The 20,773-nt window shown below is 51.8% G+C and overlaps 6 protein-coding genes across 6 annotated transcripts; 2 read left to right on the top strand and 4 right to left on the bottom strand.

Annotated features, from left to right (window-relative positions):
- Positions 1-493: 493 nt before the first annotated feature.
- Positions 494-3,415, bottom strand: J4E88_001569 (uncharacterized protein; the record flags this gene model as incomplete). Its single annotated transcript, XM_049395238.1, has 3 exons — positions 494-901; positions 961-2,211; positions 2,264-3,415. 3 exons carry the CDS (start codon positions 3,413-3,415, stop codon positions 494-496), a joined length of 2,811 nt encoding a protein of 936 aa, XP_049259102.1.
- Positions 3,416-4,100: 685 nt separating this feature from the next.
- Positions 4,101-6,524, bottom strand: J4E88_001568 (uncharacterized protein; the record flags this gene model as incomplete). The annotated part of the gene is made up of 1 exon (XM_049395237.1): positions 4,101-6,524. One exon carries the CDS (start codon positions 6,522-6,524, stop codon positions 4,101-4,103), a length of 2,424 nt encoding a protein of 807 aa, XP_049259101.1.
- Positions 6,525-8,191: 1,667 nt separating this feature from the next.
- Positions 8,192-9,145, top strand: J4E88_001567 (uncharacterized protein; the record flags this gene model as incomplete). The annotated part of the gene is made up of 3 exons (XM_049395236.1): positions 8,192-8,561; positions 8,610-9,076; positions 9,131-9,145. The coding sequence occupies 3 exons, from the start codon at positions 8,192-8,194 to the stop codon at positions 9,143-9,145; spliced, it is 852 nt and encodes a 283-aa protein (XP_049259100.1).
- Positions 9,146-12,116: 2,971 nt separating this feature from the next.
- J4E88_001566 (uncharacterized protein) lies at positions 12,117-13,981 on the bottom strand (the record flags this gene model as incomplete). The annotated part of the gene is made up of 4 exons (XM_049395235.1): positions 12,117-12,818; positions 12,877-13,298; positions 13,358-13,564; positions 13,627-13,981. The coding sequence occupies 4 exons, from the start codon at positions 13,979-13,981 to the stop codon at positions 12,117-12,119; spliced, it is 1,686 nt and encodes a 561-aa protein (XP_049259099.1).
- A 1,870-nt stretch (positions 13,982-15,851) lies between these two features.
- Positions 15,852-16,308, top strand: J4E88_001565 (uncharacterized protein; the record flags this gene model as incomplete). Its single annotated transcript, XM_049395234.1, has 2 exons — positions 15,852-15,964; positions 16,032-16,308. The coding sequence occupies 2 exons, from the start codon at positions 15,852-15,854 to the stop codon at positions 16,306-16,308; spliced, it is 390 nt and encodes a 129-aa protein (XP_049259098.1).
- Positions 16,309-18,392: 2,084 nt separating this feature from the next.
- Positions 18,393-19,180, bottom strand: J4E88_001564 (uncharacterized protein; the record flags this gene model as incomplete). Its single annotated transcript, XM_049395233.1, has 2 exons — positions 18,393-18,867; positions 18,921-19,180. 2 exons carry the CDS (start codon positions 19,178-19,180, stop codon positions 18,393-18,395), a joined length of 735 nt encoding a protein of 244 aa, XP_049259097.1.
- Between the last annotated feature and the right edge of the window lie 1,593 nt (positions 19,181-20,773).

The raw sequence follows: 20,773 nt of genomic DNA, 5'->3' as shown, positions 1-20,773 counted from the left end.
TTGAATTGTCTAAGTATGCTAAGTCTTCAATTGTGAATGCATGTAATGTTGTGCAATAAGGGCGCCTTGTGTAACCTAGGTGGTAGCAGAGAAGTAGTCCTCCACAAAGTTCGACGAATCTGCATCTCCGAAATGCCAACGTGAATACTTGAGCATCGACACGCAATGCAGCATAGAGTCATCTTACTCTGTCTCAACCATAAAACTTAAACTATTCCAAGACACCCTTACTCAATCTTCTTCGAAACTCACTTGTGTAGCTTATAGCCTGCCATGGCGACTAAATTGATAAATTGCCCAAGTAAGATAAAGTGAAGCAACAATGTGTTTGACAAAAGTTCATATCGCGGTAGGACATCTTCTAACATTAACCATTCACTCGCACCGTTCAAGCCCGAGGCTAACGTTTTGAACTGGTCTAGGACGCCACAACATACAAAGCAAAGAACATCAATTGCATATCAAACACACGTGGTCAACTACGAACTAGCCATCAATATCTCTCCACCAGAAACGCCCTCCGCTCAATCTCCCCCATCTCCCCCAACATCTTCGCTTCCTCACGCTTCATCTCCAGATACGCCCTCACAAACTTCTGATCCAACGCCTCATTAAGCGGGCCGTCTTCTCTCAGTGCCTCCACAGCCTCCTTCATGCTTCTAGGCATTTTCTTCGTCATACCAACCGCAGCGCGCATCTGCTCATCCATAGTCGCAGGATTGGCCTGAATGTCCTGTTCCGGGAAGATGAGGTCGTTTGCAGCGAGACCGAGGAGGCCGGCGGCGAGAACGGCAGAAAGGGCGAAGTACATGTTTGCGAGACCGTCGACACAGCGGAGTTCCCAGCGGCCGGGGGAGATGCGCCGGAGTGGTGTTTCGCGGTTTTGGGTGCCCCATGCTACCTGTGTACGCATGTTAGTATGTGTGTATGTAGTTTTGAGAGTGAGAAAAGGTGATTTACCCATGATCCGCCTGTCCAAGAGTTGTCTGCTACACGTCCATAGCTAACTTCTTCCGGCATGGTGAACGCACAAATAGCAGGGAGATGCTTCAACACGCCTCCGACGAAGAACTGCATGTCCCTCTCTGGCGGATGCAAACTAACATGCGCGTGGGCAGCCGTGCCCATACCCTCGAAAGGCTTAGGGTGCAACGTGGCGCGCAGTCCATGCAGACTAGCTATCTGAGCAATGACCTGTCTGGCCTGGATAAGCGTGTCGATAGCGAGTAGAGGAGGATGAGGCGGAAGTACGAATTCGTACTGTCCCGGTCCGGATTCAGCATGGAATTGTTGCACTTCGATGCCCATTTCCTCGAGTGCAAGGACGATTTCGCTGAGGAAGGGGAGTTGCAGCCATTGTTCCGGTGTAAGGGTTCCCCACGCATGGGTCTTGGTCAAGGGTGAGTAGGGCTCAGTTTGGAAAGGGTTGGTGGAAGTGGAAGGGGGGTTTCGCGAGAGGAATGTGACTTCTATTTCGAAGCCGATGAGAAGGGATGTCGCGTAGTTGTATTGGAGATCGTTGATTAGCGTTTCCAGGTTGTTTCGTGGGTCTTCTGGAAGGGCAGATCCGTCTTCTGTGCGCCAGTAGCTGAGTACTGTTGCAGCGGGAAGGGGGTCTTTGTTGTGGGTTACACGGAGGGAACGTAGATCGGGTTCGACGTAGACTTGGCCCGTGGTGTTTACAACTGGGGTAAGGCGATCGTTCTGAAGAGTTCCCATGTTTCCCTGTGATATGCCAATGCGTTCTCCTTCGATTATCATGCGTGTAAATTCCTTGACGGGAACAATACGACTACGGATCGTAGCCATGTAATCAAGCCATTGCACGTAGATGAACTTTACTGCAGGGTTTCTTTCTCTAAAGTCTTCGAACAGCTGAACGTCGTATACGTGCGGCACCTTTGGCGGTGGAGGGAACGCCGGCTGCGTGTACGGAGAGACTGACCGACTGGCTGGTGTGTTGGAAGCTGAGAATCGGTTGGGGATACTCATAGCAGGGGCTGGTGTCACTGCTGGAGACTGATAAGGTGAAGCCGCAGCAGGCTTTGGGTTGTAGGTAAGTTGTTTTGGATCCGCTTGTACTGTCTCATCGAATATAGCCTCGTAGCGCAGATCATACAGTACGTTGGAGTTGTTGAACATGATATCTTTCGTCATGCCAATAGCTTGGTGTGGGGTTATGTCGCCTTTTTGGATATACTCGCTGAGTAGCTGCAATTGTTAGCCTACAGGAATAGGCGTTTCGTCATCCCAGCGAACTCACCTGGAACCAAACTTCGCGAAACTGCAGATTGGCAAGCCAAAATGTCTCAGGGAACCAATGGCCATCAGATGAATATAACAGCTTGCTGCCAGGGACAAGCTCCATGGCTTGACGCAAGATCGCGGTCTGACCATCTCTACTGACCATTGGAAAGACCTCGCCGATGTCCAGGTACACATGTCGATATACGGTTGCGAGGTAGCCCGCTTCGCGCGTATATGGATACGCTGAATGAAGGAGTACGAACGGCACCTGGGGGTAGTTCTCGATCAATGGCTGCAGGAAGGCTGGGTTTGACTCAAGGAGGCTAATATCATTGTCTCCCAGGCCAGTATGTAGCTGAAATGGCTTCGCAAGAGAATCACCATGTGGCAACTGCTCGGACAGGATCTCCAGTGTGCGCAACACAAGATAGTCGTTCAGGTGCTTCTTTTCGATACGGTAGTTGCGTTTGCGAATGCAACTCTTGACGTAGCGCTCGAAAGGGTGTCCAACTGTCTTCGCAGCTTCTTCATACTCCGGTTCGATATCAAGACCCGTTCGGTAACAGATGACAGATTTGAATCCAGCAACGTTGTCATCTTCAACCGCGTCTTGAATCTCGCGCTCGAAGTCTTCAGTAAAATTCGTCCAGACCTGCGGTAGAAACTTGGTCTTTCCCAGATCGTCTTCTGATGCATCTCGTACAAGATTCTCCATCAAGCGCTCAGCGACCGTCTCGATGCGCACAATGCGCTTACTGGGTGCCTGGGTCCAACGATCATGGTCGTCGTAAGGGAAGACTTTCTCCGGCCCAGCGAGTCCATCATCGATGAGGAGTGCGTGCACATTTTCGAAGCATCGTTGATGCAATCGTTCGGAGTTGCTCCGGATCCACTCAACCCTCTGTTCCAGAATGTCCTCCCAGTCCGCGTCCTCACCACATTCGTAAAGTCGGCGTAGCTGTTTGGCGGCTCGTAAATGGGGCAGTGATTTGAAGGTGTCTCGCAAAGCTCTTCCTTGAGCTTCCGTGGTTATGGTTTCAAAGGGAATTGTATCGGCTTGGTGAGGTAAGATGAGGTTGTGGGCGTGATTGTCGATGATGGGGTAGTTGTTGACGACATGTCGTAGTTGTTCAATAGTAGGCCTAGGTGGGGATATAGTTCGGTTCATATCGACACAGGGCGCTAGCCGATCGCTTCAACTGTGAGAGTCGCTGTCTAAATGCTGTAAATTGGGCACTCTGATGCAGTTGATGTCGCGTTTGCGTGGGGGAAAGACTGCTATGTATCGAGCGATGACGACAATCCGATGACGATCAATATAATATCACCAGAAAGAAGTCCCGAAAGTTGATGTCTTCGTGCTTTTGCGCATTACAGGCATGATCCAAGTCGAATGCGTTGTTCGTGAGGATGTGTTCCAAGGCCAGTCAGATGACGTCGGTGCAAGCGGAAATACGAAACCTCTGACTTCAAAGATTAGTACTCAGCGCATCGCATGATATCTGCATAGGATGTTGTCGTACTCAGCGTTGATCAGCGCGACAATGAAGGATGGGAGGAGGGGAGAATAGTGGCCCAATGAAAGTCATGACGAAGTGGGGCATATTTCCAAGGTTTTGATCTCGTGAGCATCAGCAGCCAACCTCCAACGATGTGCTTCCTACACTAACTAAATGGCTACTTTCATTATCTAAGCCGAAGTCTGATCTTCGTCAAATCCAAGTGCACAGGACATAACTGTGTAGTTTCGCGTTGGATGCCGCCAGAAGCACCAAGCGCATCTCCGTCGTCTGTAACAACGTGCTTTCTACGGGGTATATGTAATCAACTAGGCTTTTATTCCACAACAGGTTCTAATCCTCTTTGGATCCCAATAGATTCAACTGTTTTAACCTTCCCACATTGGCCTTCGCACCCCGATCACCACCAGCAGCATCATGAACCTCCTTAGCATGCTTGATCAGGTCACCTCTCCAGCGATGAAAAGCACCTTCAATCTGCCTTGCTACTTTTTCACCTTCAACCCTGGCAACGACATGGCACACCCAAATCAATCTCCTTGCACTGACGAACCTGTGCTCCATCATGGGCCGGATAATAGCAGCTCGGACTACAGCTTTGGTAAACAGAGGACCAATTGGCAGGGAATGCGACTCAAGATAGTTGTATAGTTGGTAGATGGAGCGCATGGTTGCGTTATGTGAACGGGTAGTAGCGATAGAGTAATGATGAGCTAATTGATGGACAAGCGCCGTGCGCTGAGAGAACGGTATGTCAGCAGTGAGGTTGGCGTAGGCTGGCGGCAGCGCATGGTAGTCCGAGGCGCGGTCCAGAATTGCGACAAATTCCCGACGGGCCTGTAGAGTTTCCATCTCTTCTTGATCGCTGACAAGCGTAGTCGAGATCGCTGGTCCGGCGAATTTGTTAAGAGAATCGGAGATGTATTGGCATGCACGTAATGTGGAGGCGTGCTGTTCGCGCTCCTGGACTGTCTGCAGGTTTGGTTGCTGTCGGAGAGTGGGCAACTCAGCGGCGAGACGGGTTTGTATGGCCTCTATGTTATGTAGTGGAAATCGATACTTTTGTACAAGGTATTGAAATCGGCGCAGAGACCGAAGGCTGGCGTGGGATGTGAACGTATGGACAGCCATACTCATCATCGGCCCATATTGAATGGAAGCCTTCCGCATGCGCTTAAAGACCTTTATCACTTCGTCTTCCATTCTCAGTATGCCTTGCTGCTCCAGTGCAGAGGCCGCGTAGGCGTGTACGCACTGTAACCAACTGTCCTTGTACACACCATAGCCTGGCTGCTGTGCCGTACGGAACGCGAGAGCATAGAGTAATAGAAGTGGCCGCTTAGTACCCGTACGTTCGCTCTTGAATACATCCGCAGCCACCTCGGTGAAGGCGATTTGTGTGTAGGTGCTATTGGAACGGGTTGCATCGAATCGGGCGTCAAGGTTTCCAAGGACTGTCATCCACGCACGCGCACGGTGCCAGTACGTCTCAGCCGACAATCGTGTCTTCCTGACGCCTTGTATGAGGGACAGAGTCACCGATGAAACTAGCGACTGGAGTCGTTCTTCAGGCAGGAAGAAAAGTATTTCCTCGACAGCGTGGAGATAATTGTGAGAAGCGCGTGCAATCATCGACACGATGACTTGTTCTGCGTTGTCGAAATCGGCCAGCAGAGAACGTATCGCGTTTCGCAAGTTCGAAGCCTCGATCTTGTCCGCAAGTAAGCAAAGATCGCCTACAGCACTTTGGCCGGCTTCAGTAACGTAGGAACAGCTGCGAAGGGCTGACCGGATCAGTGTGAGTAGTTGGGTATCCTGTAATGAGCTTGTTGAATCTGCAGCTGATGTAGCGGCTTCTATCATCTTGGAATATACGCGGCGGTGGACACGGGAGGCATGCGGTAGATACGCGCCAGACGTTTCCAGACACTTGAGGAGGTCGAGACTCTCGGGTGTGTACGTGGGAGGTAGATTGAAAAACTTAAGGCCGGAAAGGATGCGCGTGTGATCCCAGCGGTTTTCGGTCAGATGCTTGACTACCATGACGTTGTAGACCCAATCGATATTGGTGGCTGGGCGACATGATATCCAGCTCTGATGTAGTAATCGGCCGCGTTCGGTACTGGACATAGTTCCAGCGTTTGCGATCTTTGTCTTGAAGTCGTCAAAATGCGCCTCAGGATCCAGCGCATCGACTGTGCATTCCCCTGGTCTGCTCAGATGTTTCTGCGGTTTATCTTGCGAAGTGTTCTGCGAGAAAGGGTATGGGGCACCGAATGCAGAAGCGGTAGTCGTCGAAGCTGCGTGCTCCGTGGATGTACGGTCGGGTTGCGTTATTGGCAAACTTGGAACATGCTGAGCTGCTGTCGATATTAGCTGAGTGTATGTGGAGAATGCGCTGCGCAACGTACGCGAAGTCAATGGCTCTGCATGGGGTTGTAAAGATGGTGCTTCGTATCTCCAAGTGGGCGGGTCATCTTTGCGGAAGCCAAAAAGCGCACCGAGATTGAACAGTGGCGCAAAGTTTCCCTGAGGGTAGAAGCCCGCTGAGACAGTCATTCGGCGCTTTGCTGCCCTCCTCCTGGCCTCCAATGGCCCCGGAACGTGGCTGCCATGGCGCTTCTGTTGCGGGCACGAACTGGGGAAAAATCGATTGAGGGCGCCGGTGAGGAGGTCGTCAGAGATCCATATGTGCTGGGAGGAAGAAGACTGGAGCGATTGCACTGCTCGGCGACAGGCAACGGGCGGACGGCGCATTAAGCGTGGCTGGTCATCGGAGGCCCTGGTGAAGCTTGGTTCGATGCTGAGCACGCGTCCCGATCGGGAAGTGGGAGATGCACGTGACACGGGTGACTAAGCGCATTATCACGAAATCGGAGGGGCCTTGGAATCCGGTAGCACTGCAGTCCGGCGGCGACTTGGCGCGACTTGCTACAAACCTGGGGAATCTTGACACGAGCATGAATCTTAGGACGAGCTTGCACGATGCGGCTGCGTCCCGCTCGTGTCTCAGGTCACCCAAGCATTTTGACATGTGTCTAACTCAGCCGTTGGAGGTTCTGTGTATGTGGCGCTGTATGGAGAGGCACAACGGTCACTGTTGAGATACTGGCCGCTTAATCACGATGCAGATGTCGTGCATGTTGCTTTTTCTCGGGCCAGAGTGGTTGCAACCTCCGCTATGCTCACCTCACATTTTTAAACTTTCATCGCGATTGTGTCGGGCCGCGCATGTCTAGACTGTGGTGTTCGCATTTCGGATAGAGCGGACAACGGCTTCCATGCTCCAGATTCCGGATGTTAGTTAAATGAGATTCCACATGGGAGACGCGACTCGACCGTGGCCGCGTCCCACTCCCGCCTTCCACGATGGTAGGCAGTCCCAACAGCGCAGTAGTGGAGCGCGAGAACGTTCTCGACCTGGCATCCATCGCAAAAAAGCATCGTGCGCGTCCTGAGTATCGCAACGTCAGCGACACCCTCTGGCCGAGCGCTTGAGTCGCTTTAGTGCCTGACCGCGCGGTCCTGGGTTAGCCTGCGACCACCCCTGCCGCCCCCCGGCAAGCATGAAACGCCGTGCGGCCAATGGCGGCGCTGTTCCTGGCACTAGTGGGCCGGCGCCTTGCCCAGCTGGGCCGACGTCGTGACAGGCTGTCGCGCACACGAGGCCCGGTATGCATGCCGTGAAGGCAGGTGTGAAGACCGCGACGATAGACTTTGGCGCAGGAGATGCGAGGGGAGCTGGAGGGCGCGCTGCAATTTAGACGCATGCGCTGTCCAAAGTTACAGGGCGGGTGGGCTAAAGATGGCGGCAGTCAGACGCAGGCACAGGCTAATTGCCAAGGCTGGCTCCTGCTCCTGGCTGCATGCCTGCCTGTCCTAACTGGGGCGCACTCTCCTGTCCTCTCTTCACTGCGATCCACTCTCAGGGCCCGAGCCTCCTCTCGTTTGTCTGCTTCACGTTGTCAATCGTCGACACCCACAATCGTTTTATCGCATCACTACACTCTCTTTACCCAGAACCCATCTCCCGTCGATTCATTCCTTTTGCGTCACTCACCGGGGGTTCTCTCCAAGGGGCAGCCGACAAGTTTCATCGCCTCGACTTCTGCCACGACGCCCCCCGTTTCAACACCACCAGACGGCCCTGGGCATCGTTGATCGAGCCTCCAGTCCCAGTCCATCGCGCCTGTCGACGACTCCATCTCCGCCGCCATCCCCATATCCACTCAGCCTTACATCCACGCCGAACCCCAACAGCTCGCTCTCTCACCACCATCACCACCGCCGCCGACTCGGACCGCCCGACCCATCCACGCCCACAGGGCCTTGCATGTGTCGACGCCTCTGCATATAGCCCTCCGTGCGACACGCTGTCACCGCCGACCGACGCGCACCACTAACTAACCAAGCACATCACCACAATGGTCTACATCAGACTCGCCTCCGCCCTGGCCGCGGCCTCGATGGTCATGATGGCCGCCGCGGAAGAGAAGCCGACGCCAACATGGGCGACCGTCACGGACCCTATCACCACACCAACAAAGACCCTAGGAGCAAGTGCCATGGTGAGCATCGGTTGCTTCGAGACCGGAATCCCACTCGAGAACCACGGCTCTTTCAACTTCCAGTCGCCTGGTAACTGTCAACTCGTTTGCATTGAGCAGAACAAGCCCGTTATGGGTCTGTCGAACGGCGAGGAATGCTGGTGTGGTGACGAGATTCCCGCCAAAGAGTGGCAGATCAAGAACGAGACATGTGGCACCACGTGTAGCGGCGACAAGACATGGACCTGTAAGCTGACAACCTTCCCTTATTTCGCTCCCGACTGACAGCGCTTAGGTGGTGGAAAGGACAAATTATGGGTCGTTCTCACCGGAACAACTAGGAACCCAGTCGACTTTTACGAGCCCGAAGTAGAGAGCAGCAGCTCAGTAGCACCAAAGCCGTCGTCTGCTGCTCCGACATCAACCGGTGCCGCCCAGGCTTCGGCCACTCCATCTGCGGCGCCCGAAGAAGACAGCAAACCAAACACAATCGCCATCGCAGTGGGCGTAGTCGTCGGCATACTAGCCCTTGCCTCGATCATGTTCGGTGTATGGTTCTTGCTCCGCCGGAGACGTCAGCACCAAGCAGAAGAAGACTACCGTCGCAATGCCGCGAACGTGAATGCTTTCGTCAACGGCGGCAAGCTACACACCAGCAACTCGTCCATGAACGACTCGCGTCTGGACCCGAGCTTCGTCGACCGGAGGCAGAGCAACGGCAGTATTGCAGACAACGAGGACTACTCGAGGCGGATATTGAAGGTATGCGATCCACGATGCCGCCTGACGAAACGCCACTCACTGACACTCCACTAGGTTACCAACGTATAAGTGCCTCAAACAGGGCAATTGGCGCAACACGTGCGCTCTTCACGTCGACCCTTTCTCACGACTGGCGTCGCTGACGAACACCTCCATACCCTGACTACGCAACTACCTAATCTCCTTCACTACCATGTCTCGCACCACGGTGCGCGCAATCACGCTTTGACGACGAGAGTAAGAATCATCTTGCGATTTAGCCCGTTACTATTCAGTACACGACGGAACCACCATACCGTTGTGCAGACCAGCATTTGACGAGGATAAAGAAAGATTTGTGGCGGCTGCACCGAAGAATCTTTTCACCTCTCTTGTGTTATATCCAACCTTTTCTTGTTTCCTCAACTGGGCGTTTGTGGGGTGTTAGATACCGGGCAATTGAATGGGTCACTTATAACTCCATCCGGCGCACAAGAGCACCACGGTCGCTCTCTTGTCTTTGTTCTTTGTTTACGGACGGTAATTTCGTCCAAGCCATTCCTTTACCTGAGGGCATTAGTTCCTGTCCTGCCGCTCCCTATCCCCATGTGTGCTCCTCTTGCCTGTCGCCATGTAGCCACCCTGCCAACAAGCACCCCCCATTTTCTAGCTACTCTATCTACCACCTCCGCCAATCAAAATCAGTCACATTACATGATATGTTTGCTGTGACACTCGAAGCAGACTTGCAACTACTCCTACAAACTTGGTGACTAACCGCCAACACGAGCATTATCCCCACAGCCACAGCACCAACGTCATCAATATACCATGCTATTCAAGCTCTGTGCACCAGTTATTGCACATGGTTGTGTGTCACGCGAGCCCTCGCGATGCCCCAGCCTCCCCTAGCCACACTAGCCCAACATTTTCAGCCTCAGCCTTGCACATCACCATTAAAGCGCTGTACAACTACCACCAATGAAGAACCATCTCCCTCCCCCTCCCCATACTTTTACGTCGATCACCCAGTTAATCACCACCCTTTTCGAGAAAGGCTCGAGGTCACGCGAATTGGGATTGAAACGCACCTACAACGCAGCGCAATGTTACCCAAGGCAAGATTGAAACCAAAGTGACCCAGACGAACTTGACCGCCTTTTTTCTCCGCACTTTGATGCGTGAAATTGCCTCATGAAAGAGCCGACTCCGAGGTGCCCGTAGTCCAAGTGGCTGGGTACGGCAAAAGGTGGGGAAAGACTTCGGCGATTTCGGCCTCCCTTCTTGTTTCACCACCCCTCCTCCGTCCTTGCTCGTTTCCCTTTCGCTGTCGCCGTGAGGCTGAGAGTGCGGACCCGTGATCTCCCCGAGGGTATCGACAAATTTCCCGACCAGAGAGGGAAAGAAGGGTCGGTTTGTCTTGATGTTTTGACATGCGTGCTTTTTTGTTCTCGCACTTGCTTTGGCCTTGCAACGGGGATTATGTGCGTCGGTGCGTTTGTTACATGTTCTGGGAAATGAAGGGCTTCGGCATTTGGAGAGCATGTGCGAAGGTCATGGCATCTGGGCGTTTGTGGGCTGAGAGTGAGGGTTCGTTATGCCGTTGATGCCGTTGCGGTTGATACTGACTCTCTCGTGCATATTGTGGCTCTCTTGTAAAGCCGAGGTGAGGATTCGGTGGGTTTTCTTTTTCTTTCGCTGCTTTGATGTGTCCTGGGGTCTGAAACGAAACTGAAGGCGCGGCGTTATGTGGTAGGCATTTTGGGAATTGGAAACGCGAATCCGAGCTTTCTAGATGTTTGGTATTGTTCGCTACCAGAGAGTTCGCTGGGTCGAAGCTAGGCCTGAAGTTGTACCCTGGAGGTGTTCGCTGGGTTTACGGTGACGGATTAGTACGGCAGACTATACTGTATGCTCCAAGGCTTGGTGTGGCTAAGAGTTGGAGAAGGAAAGCGTTGTTGTAGTCACCAGCGGCAGTGCCGACAGCTAAACCAGAGATGAAGGTCCGCAACAACGGCACCATGTATTGATGCCAGTCTATTGCAGATAAAGGGTTGTTTAGTGAGCTACCATTCGATGAGGTGAGTACAATCATAGAGCGTATACATCTAGTGTTGTCCAGTCAGGAAAGCTTTCATGTAGAGATTCGCTCATACGCAGAGCTTTGTTCGCTCTTCCTCATCTTATCCTAGGGCAGACAGCTAATTACCTAACCTTCTTTCGATGATTATGAAACAAACAGACTTTGCCATATGGTTGTGCAAGGAGAACAGGATGTTGAACTCCTCGCCGGTATCGACATGCCCTCCAGACTCGACATGCTGGTGAAAACGCTCGTCGAGTTTGCAGTAAGCGACAAGGACAATTTACTGATCGTTTCCTCACACCCCACTGCACCCCCGATCAACACTGTTCGTCACGGGAGTATAGCACCACGCTCACTCTCCGTAACATCGGCCACTACATCTTGACGTCATACTAAGACGACTTGGTCGTAAGCTGGTAATAGGTGACGAGGGCTTAAGGTCGGTCTTACTATCGGACACGCAGGGGTTGATGTCTATATAAAGCACCTACCTAGGAAGAGAAGCACCACCTACCCTACCGGGCTATATGACCGCACACCTCCGAGTACTATCAAGCGGAGGTGCGCACGAGGTGGATTGAATGTACAACAATAGAGCAGAGAGACCATATGACGCGCGTCTCTTTCTCCGTCGCGCATCCCCAGTACTTCGACCGAATCAGAGGATCAGTTATCGCTGTCTGGGTAACGAGATGCGTGGCACCACTATCGAGAAGCGCCTGGTTCACTACCTCGATATATCGCTCCATCAAACGCTTGACCTTTCCTTTGCTTCGGCTCTCGCTCTACTCATGCCTGCTATCTTGACCATCGCCCCTGATACAATGAGAACCCAAACAGGTCTGCAGCCTACATTAAGATAACAATGTGCAAAGTAGGTATTCTGACGCTGATGTGCCTCTTACCAACATATTCGGGATGCATGAGAGGCCCAATCAGACATTCTGATTATGACACCTGTTGCACAACTACTACTTACAACTCGTCTTTGGCGTTCTCCTTGTCCTCACCCTCCATTTCAGCTGCTCGCCTCTTCTTCTCTCGTGCGCAGGCTTTCTGTTTGTTCGACTCTACTAATGCTTTCTTGTCGTCTTCTGGTAGACTAGCAAACTTGTCATTGGTCTTGGCCCTTGACTTCTTCTTGCTGTCTTGGTAGCGCTTCGCCATCAACTTGAATGTGAATGCGTGAGGACCGTATTTCGAAATGACGTCCGCTCGGTCCCACCATAAGTGAGATTCCGCCACCTTGATATTGACTTCGTTTCTCATCTTCTTGATACTCTTGATCTGTTCTTCGTTCATGCTTTTGCTGCGGGACATGAAGTTATCAATGGTAGAGTTGTTTAACGTCGGGAAACTCAGAATCTTGCGAAGTGTGTTGTTGTCTGCGCCGTACTCCTCGATATCTTGAACTCGCACTATCAGCCCATTGGCGATCTGGAAAAGGTATTTCGCTGAGCTAAGAAAACCTTGCAGGTGTGCCGTTCCCCAGACCTTCACCATCGCGTAATCGATTAAACGCTCTTTAAGCGCATTGGCTCTCACCTTGTGGGTGACTACCCTGCCGCGGATACGGTTGAAATACTCAGGGTGCGGAACTGAGAACGCGATGCGTTTGATATTGTTGTCCTTGTTGAATTCGATCCAACACGGTGGCTTCTTGCTTGATTGGTACTCCTGTAGAAGTACGAAGTCAGTATGTGTCTCATGTGCAGTTCATACAGTTATAGCTTACATTGTTGCCACCAGCAAACCATATTTGTTGGTGTTGAACATGGTCCGCGTCTAGATATGACAGATAGGTGTTGACCGCAGCTGCTCCGACAAGTAGGGCGATCTTTGCCTGCGATCTTGCCAGCCATTCCTGGGCGACACACTGCCAGAACAATCTCAGGTTGGTGGGGATCTCGTCGACAACGTTGCCTAGCCCGTCGATGTTGTCTCGGTTGATGCGACGCGGGAATACGTCGACATGGAGGGCGCCGGTCGGTCGGACGGACTTGAGGTGCAGCCCCAACTTTGAATAAAGCATATTCATACACTGATTGGATAGGTCCATCGTCGTGCCGTAGGAGGCGTGTACCGTACTGCCATCTTTCGCTGTCGGATAGGATGACACTACGACCAGGCTGTCTTGGATGCTCCCTGTGTACTTGACTGCAAGGGCACAGTTGGTTCAGCCGCCTTTTAGATCCCAAGTACCAAAGAAAACTTACCTAGCTGATCCTCTGACATGTCTAACCACTTCGGCATATTGGTTCCGACAGGCAGCTTGATTGCTCGCTCAGCCTTGGCTCCCTCTTCCCACAACAGGTCCGACTCTTCGTACGTCGAGGGCCAACTCTTAGGCTCGCGCTGGTGGCGTGGTATGGTAAAGGGCGGCGAATTGTGTGTAGTAATCTGGGCTAAGAAGTCTTGGACATCTGCAAGCATAAAGTCAGTATGCCGGAGTACATCACATCTTGTACGAGTACGTGTAGCTTACCTTGCTGGCAAATGCCAGGGAGAAGCCGCTGGACGAGCGCCTCGATGTCGGTAGGGCTCAGGTCATCAAGTAGATCGTTGTCGCTAACGGCACACCCCTTGAGTATACTAGGCACATGCTTCTCTTCTATGCCTGCGGTGATGTCGTCTTCTATAAGACTGGCATAGACGTTGATGCTAAAGTCGTTCTCTTCCTCGTCGTAAACTTCGGTAGGCGTCAATGTGTTGCTCTGCTGACGCGGTGTTCGAGCAGGTGTCCGAGCAGATGTCCGAGCAGGTGTCCGAGCGGGTGTTTGGGCAGGTGTTTGAGCAGGTGTTTGAGCGGGTGTTTGAGCAAGCTTCTTCTTTGGTGCCATTTTTGGACATGTGATCGAGAGAGCGATGGAGCGGGGGCGTCAATGGGAAATGAGAGCTTGGTGATGCTTCACTGTCGGACGTGTGCTCGAGGGAGCGAGGGAGCGGGGGCGTCAATGGGAAATAAGAGCTTGGTGATGCTTAACTGTCGGACGTGTGATCGAGGGAGCGAGGGAGCGGGGGCGTTGAAAGGAAGTGAGACGCTCTCTTTGATAAGTGGGAGCTTGGTGAGGCTTGGTTGGTCAGACCCATGAGGCATGAGGAAGGAGCGCCGTCATCGAGCCCAACCATTTACCTCAGCATCCCAAGGTCCGGTTAGCCAGAACCGTGAGGCATGAGAACGAATAGATTGCGCCTTTGACTCAGACTGCGGTCTGGTCCTGGTTCGTGCTGGTCATTAAGATAGTACTTTGGTATACGGTATGATTGCGAAAGCTTTGATGTTGTTCGCTGGAGTGCTGTGCATGAGGAAGGAGCGCTGTTATCGTAGCCTAACTATTTACCCCAGCATCTAGTTAGTAAGTAGTATAATACACGAGGAAGGAGCGGTGTTATCGTAGCCCGACTATGTACTCTAGCAGTACAATTCGAATTTGTAAATGTTCCCGCGCTAGCCTCGCTACTTGTATTAGTAAGTTCGAGGCTAGCAGTAGCCGCGCTTCAAATTTGTTCTATTCTATTTCCAAAAAGTGTACCTCTGTCCATTGATAAAAGACAAGACACTGTGCCAGAGTGGTTTAGTGGGTGTGACTCGAAAGAGCTTGTCTCCATAAGATATCACAAATTGCAAATGCGCGCAGCACGGTTGCCACAAACGTAGTAATATAAGGAAGGAGAGACGAACGCTGCAGCAATAAGAGACTGTGGTAGTGAGTGGCTGTAGGCCTGCCAGACAGACGAAGGCTGCGGAGGCTATGCACTAAAAGCGAGAAGTGCGGAGGTGAGACACTGAAGACGGTAGAAGGAGGATGTGACGTTGGTGAGGTGTGGTTGGAGTGCGCTTGTTGATGGTATCCAATCTGTGGTTGTGGTAAGAGGCAGGAGGTAGGAGCGATGGCCCCACCATGGGTGGCTAGGATTTGTCTCGCGTTTGCTGCATACAGACTCGTGAAAGTTAACAACTAGGTAGTTCTCAAGTTGATGTATACGTCCACCTGAAGTATTCTCAATAGTAATTTGGGCTTTTTGTCGTAATGCGGCACGAATTGTAGCTACTCCCAGTGCTCCATTGTTCGTTTTTGGATCTGTTCCTAATAAGCAATGAAATCACGGCCGGGCAATGTTGACGAAGATTTTTGACAAGTCAAGGCGCTAGGAAGAGGTGCCGTGATGCGACAGAGGTGATTGGCTAGTAATCCGAGTGAGGGCTTATTTATTCGGTCATATCCATATCTTAGAGTCAGCCGATCTGACAGGGCGTATGGGTCAAGCATCTCGCTAGGCGGCTAAGCATGTTGGCGAACCAGCTTGTCTATACCTTCTCTCGTCAGCTCGCAATTGAATGATGCTTGGGCGCCGCTCGTGGAGCAATATACGCTTCGAGCGATGGGCGAAGATCGCCTGGAGACTGGATCATCTGGCTGGATGACGCCCATGTCGACACTAGGTATGGCGTGTCTCTCCTGCACGACCTCGTTCACCGACTGGCCCAACAAGATCACTGCTGTGAAGCCATACGTCCGTAAGGAATTCCAGAGGATCATATATCAGGCGACAGTTGATGCGGTGAGTCTTGCAAACTACCTTCCCACTTCTCAAGAACTTTCATCTTCATACTATCCATACATCTGAATTCGCTTTCCAGACTTTCAATCCTGTAAGAGCACATCGTTCTTTGGGAAATAGTCGACAACCAGACGCGACGCAAACAGCATGAAGCTCGCCGCTACTGGGGCCATTGTGCTCTTCATTCGTTCGATCATGGGCGCAGGCTGTCCAGACGGCCAAGTTGGTGTTGGTACCGTACAGAGCTGTTTGATCGTCAAGTTCGTTCTTATCCATCCCAATCGCCAGGGTGCCTGGGCGAGACTACGAACTGACTTGTATCTCTAGCAACATGTCGACTGAGTGCGGGGCGACACAGGGTGTCGTCTTTGGAGAAGGCAACTGCGACCAAGCCGATATCGAGAACATGTTCCAGGATGACGGATATTGTCAGCCTAGAACTTTCCTTCATGGCGCCAAGGTTTTCTGCGAAGACGATGACATGACCGTCACGTCTGTTGCATACAATCTAGCGACTTGGGGGAATTGCAAGAAGCAACATGTCGATTGTTCTGCTGGACCACTTCAGTACTTATATATTGATTACTGTTGCGAGAAAATGTAGGGCTGAATACCTCACTCAACTGTTGCCGCGGCCAAGGTACGGAAATTATGTACGCTAGCAAAGTGGCATCTGCCCACACAAGAAAATTGTACGAAGCTGACCTCGGGATGGTTTCTGTGGGTGTCGTCTGCTTGTTCATTCCCTTGGTCTTGTTAGCATAATGCAATCATATTCCCTTCATACAAAATTACCGAGATGTTTGATGATGCACCGGCTGTAACTAGCAATGGCGGTACATCACCCAAAACGAGGGTCGTGGTAAGTCTGTCGGGTACAGGGTGTTCTATGTCTTAGGCCCCCGCTATGAGCAGCTTACTGTAGGTAAGAGGCTTCGCCGTTGGCAAAGTTTGCGACAGTTGCACTCTCCCCGTAGGTCGCAAGCCTGTGCTAAGATCACCTGCCTCGCTCAACACGCGCGTATGTCTCCTCAAGCGTGTTGCAATGACTTCGTCAGCGAGCGATCCAAGCAGGCCTACTGTACCACTCGTGCGTCGCGTCGTCCTCCCTTTCGATAAAGATCAAAGCATGCGTTGTTGTGTTGACGCACCCGGCGAGGAGCTCGTGAGTAGCATGTGAATGCCGATCGCCCTCGCAAGGGACCAGGCTTACACCCCCGGAGTCTGGAAATCAGCATGCGATGACCCGAGGCAAAGAGAAGACGATGCGCATCAAAATCCTAGAGCATTAGCGGTGTGAAGAGATGGATGGTTGTGTTTGAACGCTGTGGAAGGATTGAAGTTGCGCACTGCGTGCGACGGCCGAAGTGGGGTCTGTGAGCCCTCCAAGTCTCACCTGACCAAAAATTGTGTTTTACCCCCACACCTAGGTATGAGCATTTATTTGTGCTGGAATGAATGTATTCGTATTGTAGAAGTGTTTGCAAGTCTCAGATTCGAAATCGGTCAAGAAATGGTGGTTTTGTGCGCAAAAAATCCCAATTCTCCCCTTTATCTCCACCACAACTATTCCTATTCTTCAGGAAACCTTACAGGATATTATAAAAGGGCAAAAAGAAGCGAAGCCGGCAGGATTCGAACTGTTCCATTTTGTTAGTTGCTTGTCTTGTGGGTATGTAGTTGTGGAGAAGTGATTTCTTACCCTGCGCGCCCGAAGGCATATGATATCTATTCAAGCTGCTCTAAACGAACAGCTTATTCGAGTCATACCCATTAACCACTCTGGCACGACTCCTGTGGTTGTGATGATTGATGAAAGATGGTTCAGCAGTAAGATTTATATCCCTGTTCAAAAGTTGGTCACTGGGGACTTACTTGGGCAAATGGGACCACAGCGGGGCAAATACAACCTTACCTGGACTTGTCTAGACCACCAGACACGTCCGAATGAACGACTTCATTCATTGGCTAAGTGGTTCTTCAAACGCAGAATTTTGTTGGGTGGTGGGGCCGGCGCCCACCACGACCATGTCCGCTAACCGCCCATCTACCGGTGGAATGCGGCACAAGAAACCATCGTCACAATCATACATTGGCTTATGTTCATAGACTACCGCGAATGCAACGCTGCTCACAATGCTGCTCGAAGCGCAAGACTTTTAGATGCATACTGCTTAGACATAGTTATAACCGTTTCAAACTTCTACCTAGGTATTAACTCTATCTCTTTGTGCTTTTGCATTTTCCTTCGTGGACGCGCCTGAAGCGGGGTACCTGCAAGGCTCGCTCACCGTTCACCGTTGTGCGACGAGCCTGTACATTGCACAGCCCAGGCACGAGCGCATGACTGTAACGACATGTCACATCACCATCGCATACCAATTTTGTTCTCGGCGACACATTGGTTGGATATTGCTACTCGGCCACCAGCATTTCATCGCCCAATTTTACCCTTACAGTATGTACATAGAAGGTCGTAAAGATGCTCGCGAAAAAAAGTCCCAAAGCCCTCGAATTACCTCCGACTGCGCACGCCCATCCAAATCACTCAGCGTCTCCTATCACCTCGTACAAAAAGCTCGAATAGGCCTGCAGACTACATCAGGGTAAAATGAGCAAACTAGAAAACTTTGTGGCAATGTAGGCTCCAGGGTGTTCAGTTTTTTTCCGGGTTGACGTGCTATTACTCTAGCATTGGAGCTTCGCCGGACCAGGAATCTTGTAAGGCGTTCCGTTGCCCTTAGGCTGACCCTGGGCGTTGTAGATGCTGAGCTTGATGCCCGCATCGTCCGCCCTGTAGGCACCAGGGAAGCTAACGGTACTGCCAATCTTCGATCCAGATCCCGAGACGTTGATCTGCGCGCAGCCCATGTAGAATTGCGCGCCGCCGGTCGAGCTCGCGCTATGCAGGGCGATGAGTTCAGCCCTGAGAAGATATTGGCCCGGGGCGACACAAGATGGCATCGTCATCTCCGTCCATCCACCATTGTTGATCATGCGGTCGACACCCCAGTTTCCAGAGCTATCGAGACCGTCCTCGGCGACTTTGAACCACTGGAGACCAGAAGGAGACGCCTTGACGGCATCGGAAACCTTCGCCATGTAGAAGATGGCAGGTCCCTTATGAGACTTCGCAATCGGGTGGTCGGGGTCGTTTGAGCCTCTTGGAAGAGTTAGCAAAGTGCTGGTAAGAGGACTGAGAAGGAGAGAACGTACTGTGCTCCGCCGACAATGTGGCCCCAGTTCACGCCGACTTTGTCTCCAGGCTTGACATCGATGACTTTGCCGGTAGAGGAAGCACCAGAGTTACAAGCGATATTGCCGTCGTTGACATTGGTGATGGGGTTGTTGGAAGGGGCGACGCGGATACCGTTGCCTTGGCCCAAGTCCTGGCCGTTGATACGGACGCGCTGAGCGATAGTGTGCGCTGACCCAAGAGCAGGTAGCAGGGCAACAGCAGCGGCGAAGAACTTCATGTTGAACGAAAGACTGATAGTGTAGATGTAATGGTCGAGTATCAAGGTGTAGATGCGGATGAGGTGCTGTCACTGGGTATCGTGCCTCTCCTTATATATCCCATCCTACTCCCACGCCCATTCCCGCGCGACCCTGGAGTATCAGCAGCATGACGCTTCTACCTGTCTATCGTCCATCTCAATCGCTGGGCTGCAATATAACAACGCCACACGCAAGCCTTCGCTAAAGAGCCTCCAAGATTTCTCCGTGCGCCCCAGACTTGTTTTCCAGCACGGCAGAGGTGGCTGCTGTCGGTAGTCATGCAATAAGACCAATGAGACCAGAGAGTTTTCCATTTACTCTACCGGTCATATATGTTGTTTCGCAATAGATGGTTTTGTGCAACCACGTAACCGAAATCAGTCCTTGGCAGTAGGTGTTTGTGTGTGGCCGGTTAATATACTCTTCGCGATTGAGGCCCGTGAGTAAAAAGACACATGACCGGTTCCTGGAAGCGAGATATCCGCTAGCGATGATCGTATCGAGCTTTGCGTTGGAGGTGTAGTAGAGCGTAGTTGCGCGTAGAGCTTTCCTGTGGTGAATGTACAATCAGATCATAGATTGAAAATTTCACTCTGCTACTCACATAGAAGCAGGGTAGAAAAAAATACCGAGAACATCGACAGCCTTCCTCAAGTCCTCAAATTAGGGCTCTGGCTATCAATGCTTCCATAGCGCACCGGACTGTTGCTGTGCCTGACGCCCCGTCGTGGCATGCAAATGATCTTGTGACACCTCGCTACTGCTTTCAATTCATTCATTTCATGCCTACTCAATGCAGCGTATTGGCCACGCCCATATCTTACCTCTTTAACCCTTCTCTTTGCAAGACTAGGTGCTTCCGCCTTTTATAAGGAAGAAACTAAACAGCTGCACTGTACAATACATGAGTATAAAAAACGAAAGTTGAGAATATTCTGAAGTAATGTAGGCTTCTGGACTATGTACCAAGATGGGTGTTCCATTTCCCTATGAGAACATGGTTGATGTCTGGCATGCGTCTCTTCTTGTAGTTGTCGATCGACTGGAGTAAGATAAAGAGCTGCGCACCCCTCAGCAATGAAAGAGTGCGGCGCCGGGCTGGATATCTCTCTCTCGGTATCGCATTGTCCTGGTCTTGATTGGGCTGGCCATTGAATTTGTACCTGAGCACGCGGAACGACTGTGATCCATCAACACAGACATTCTGCATCTTACTCGCCCTTCAGAGAATACTGGAGGTAACTAATGACGGCAAAGGGGCAGTGCAGCCCACAATGCTTCCCGCTGGGTTACTTCGTGGTAGGCTAGTGATGCTACGGGGTCCAGCTAGTGTTAGAGGGTTGGATACGAGAGGACCCCTGGAAAAATTGGGATAGGTCCCACGAGAGACGCGCAGCTCGCAGCAAGACGGAGGGAGAAAGGATTTCGGCATTGCCGCCGTGCTGCATTGATCTGCGGAAGGATGAATGCAAATCGCTGGGCAGACTTGGGTCGGCACGTTCGGCTGTGCTCTCCCCACATTGAATCTCCACGTGTTTGGCCAGCGGCGATGGAAGTGGCGACGGACGATG

Source organism: Alternaria novae-zelandiae, assembly GCF_023758075.1.
Source record: "Alternaria novae-zelandiae strain BMP 2774 chromosome Unknown scaffold_2, whole genome shotgun sequence".
Lineage (NCBI taxonomy): Eukaryota > Fungi > Ascomycota > Dothideomycetes > Pleosporales > Pleosporaceae > Alternaria > Alternaria novae-zelandiae.
Note: the sequence above shows the minus strand (reverse complement) of the source record. Positions and strands in the feature narration are given on the sequence as shown.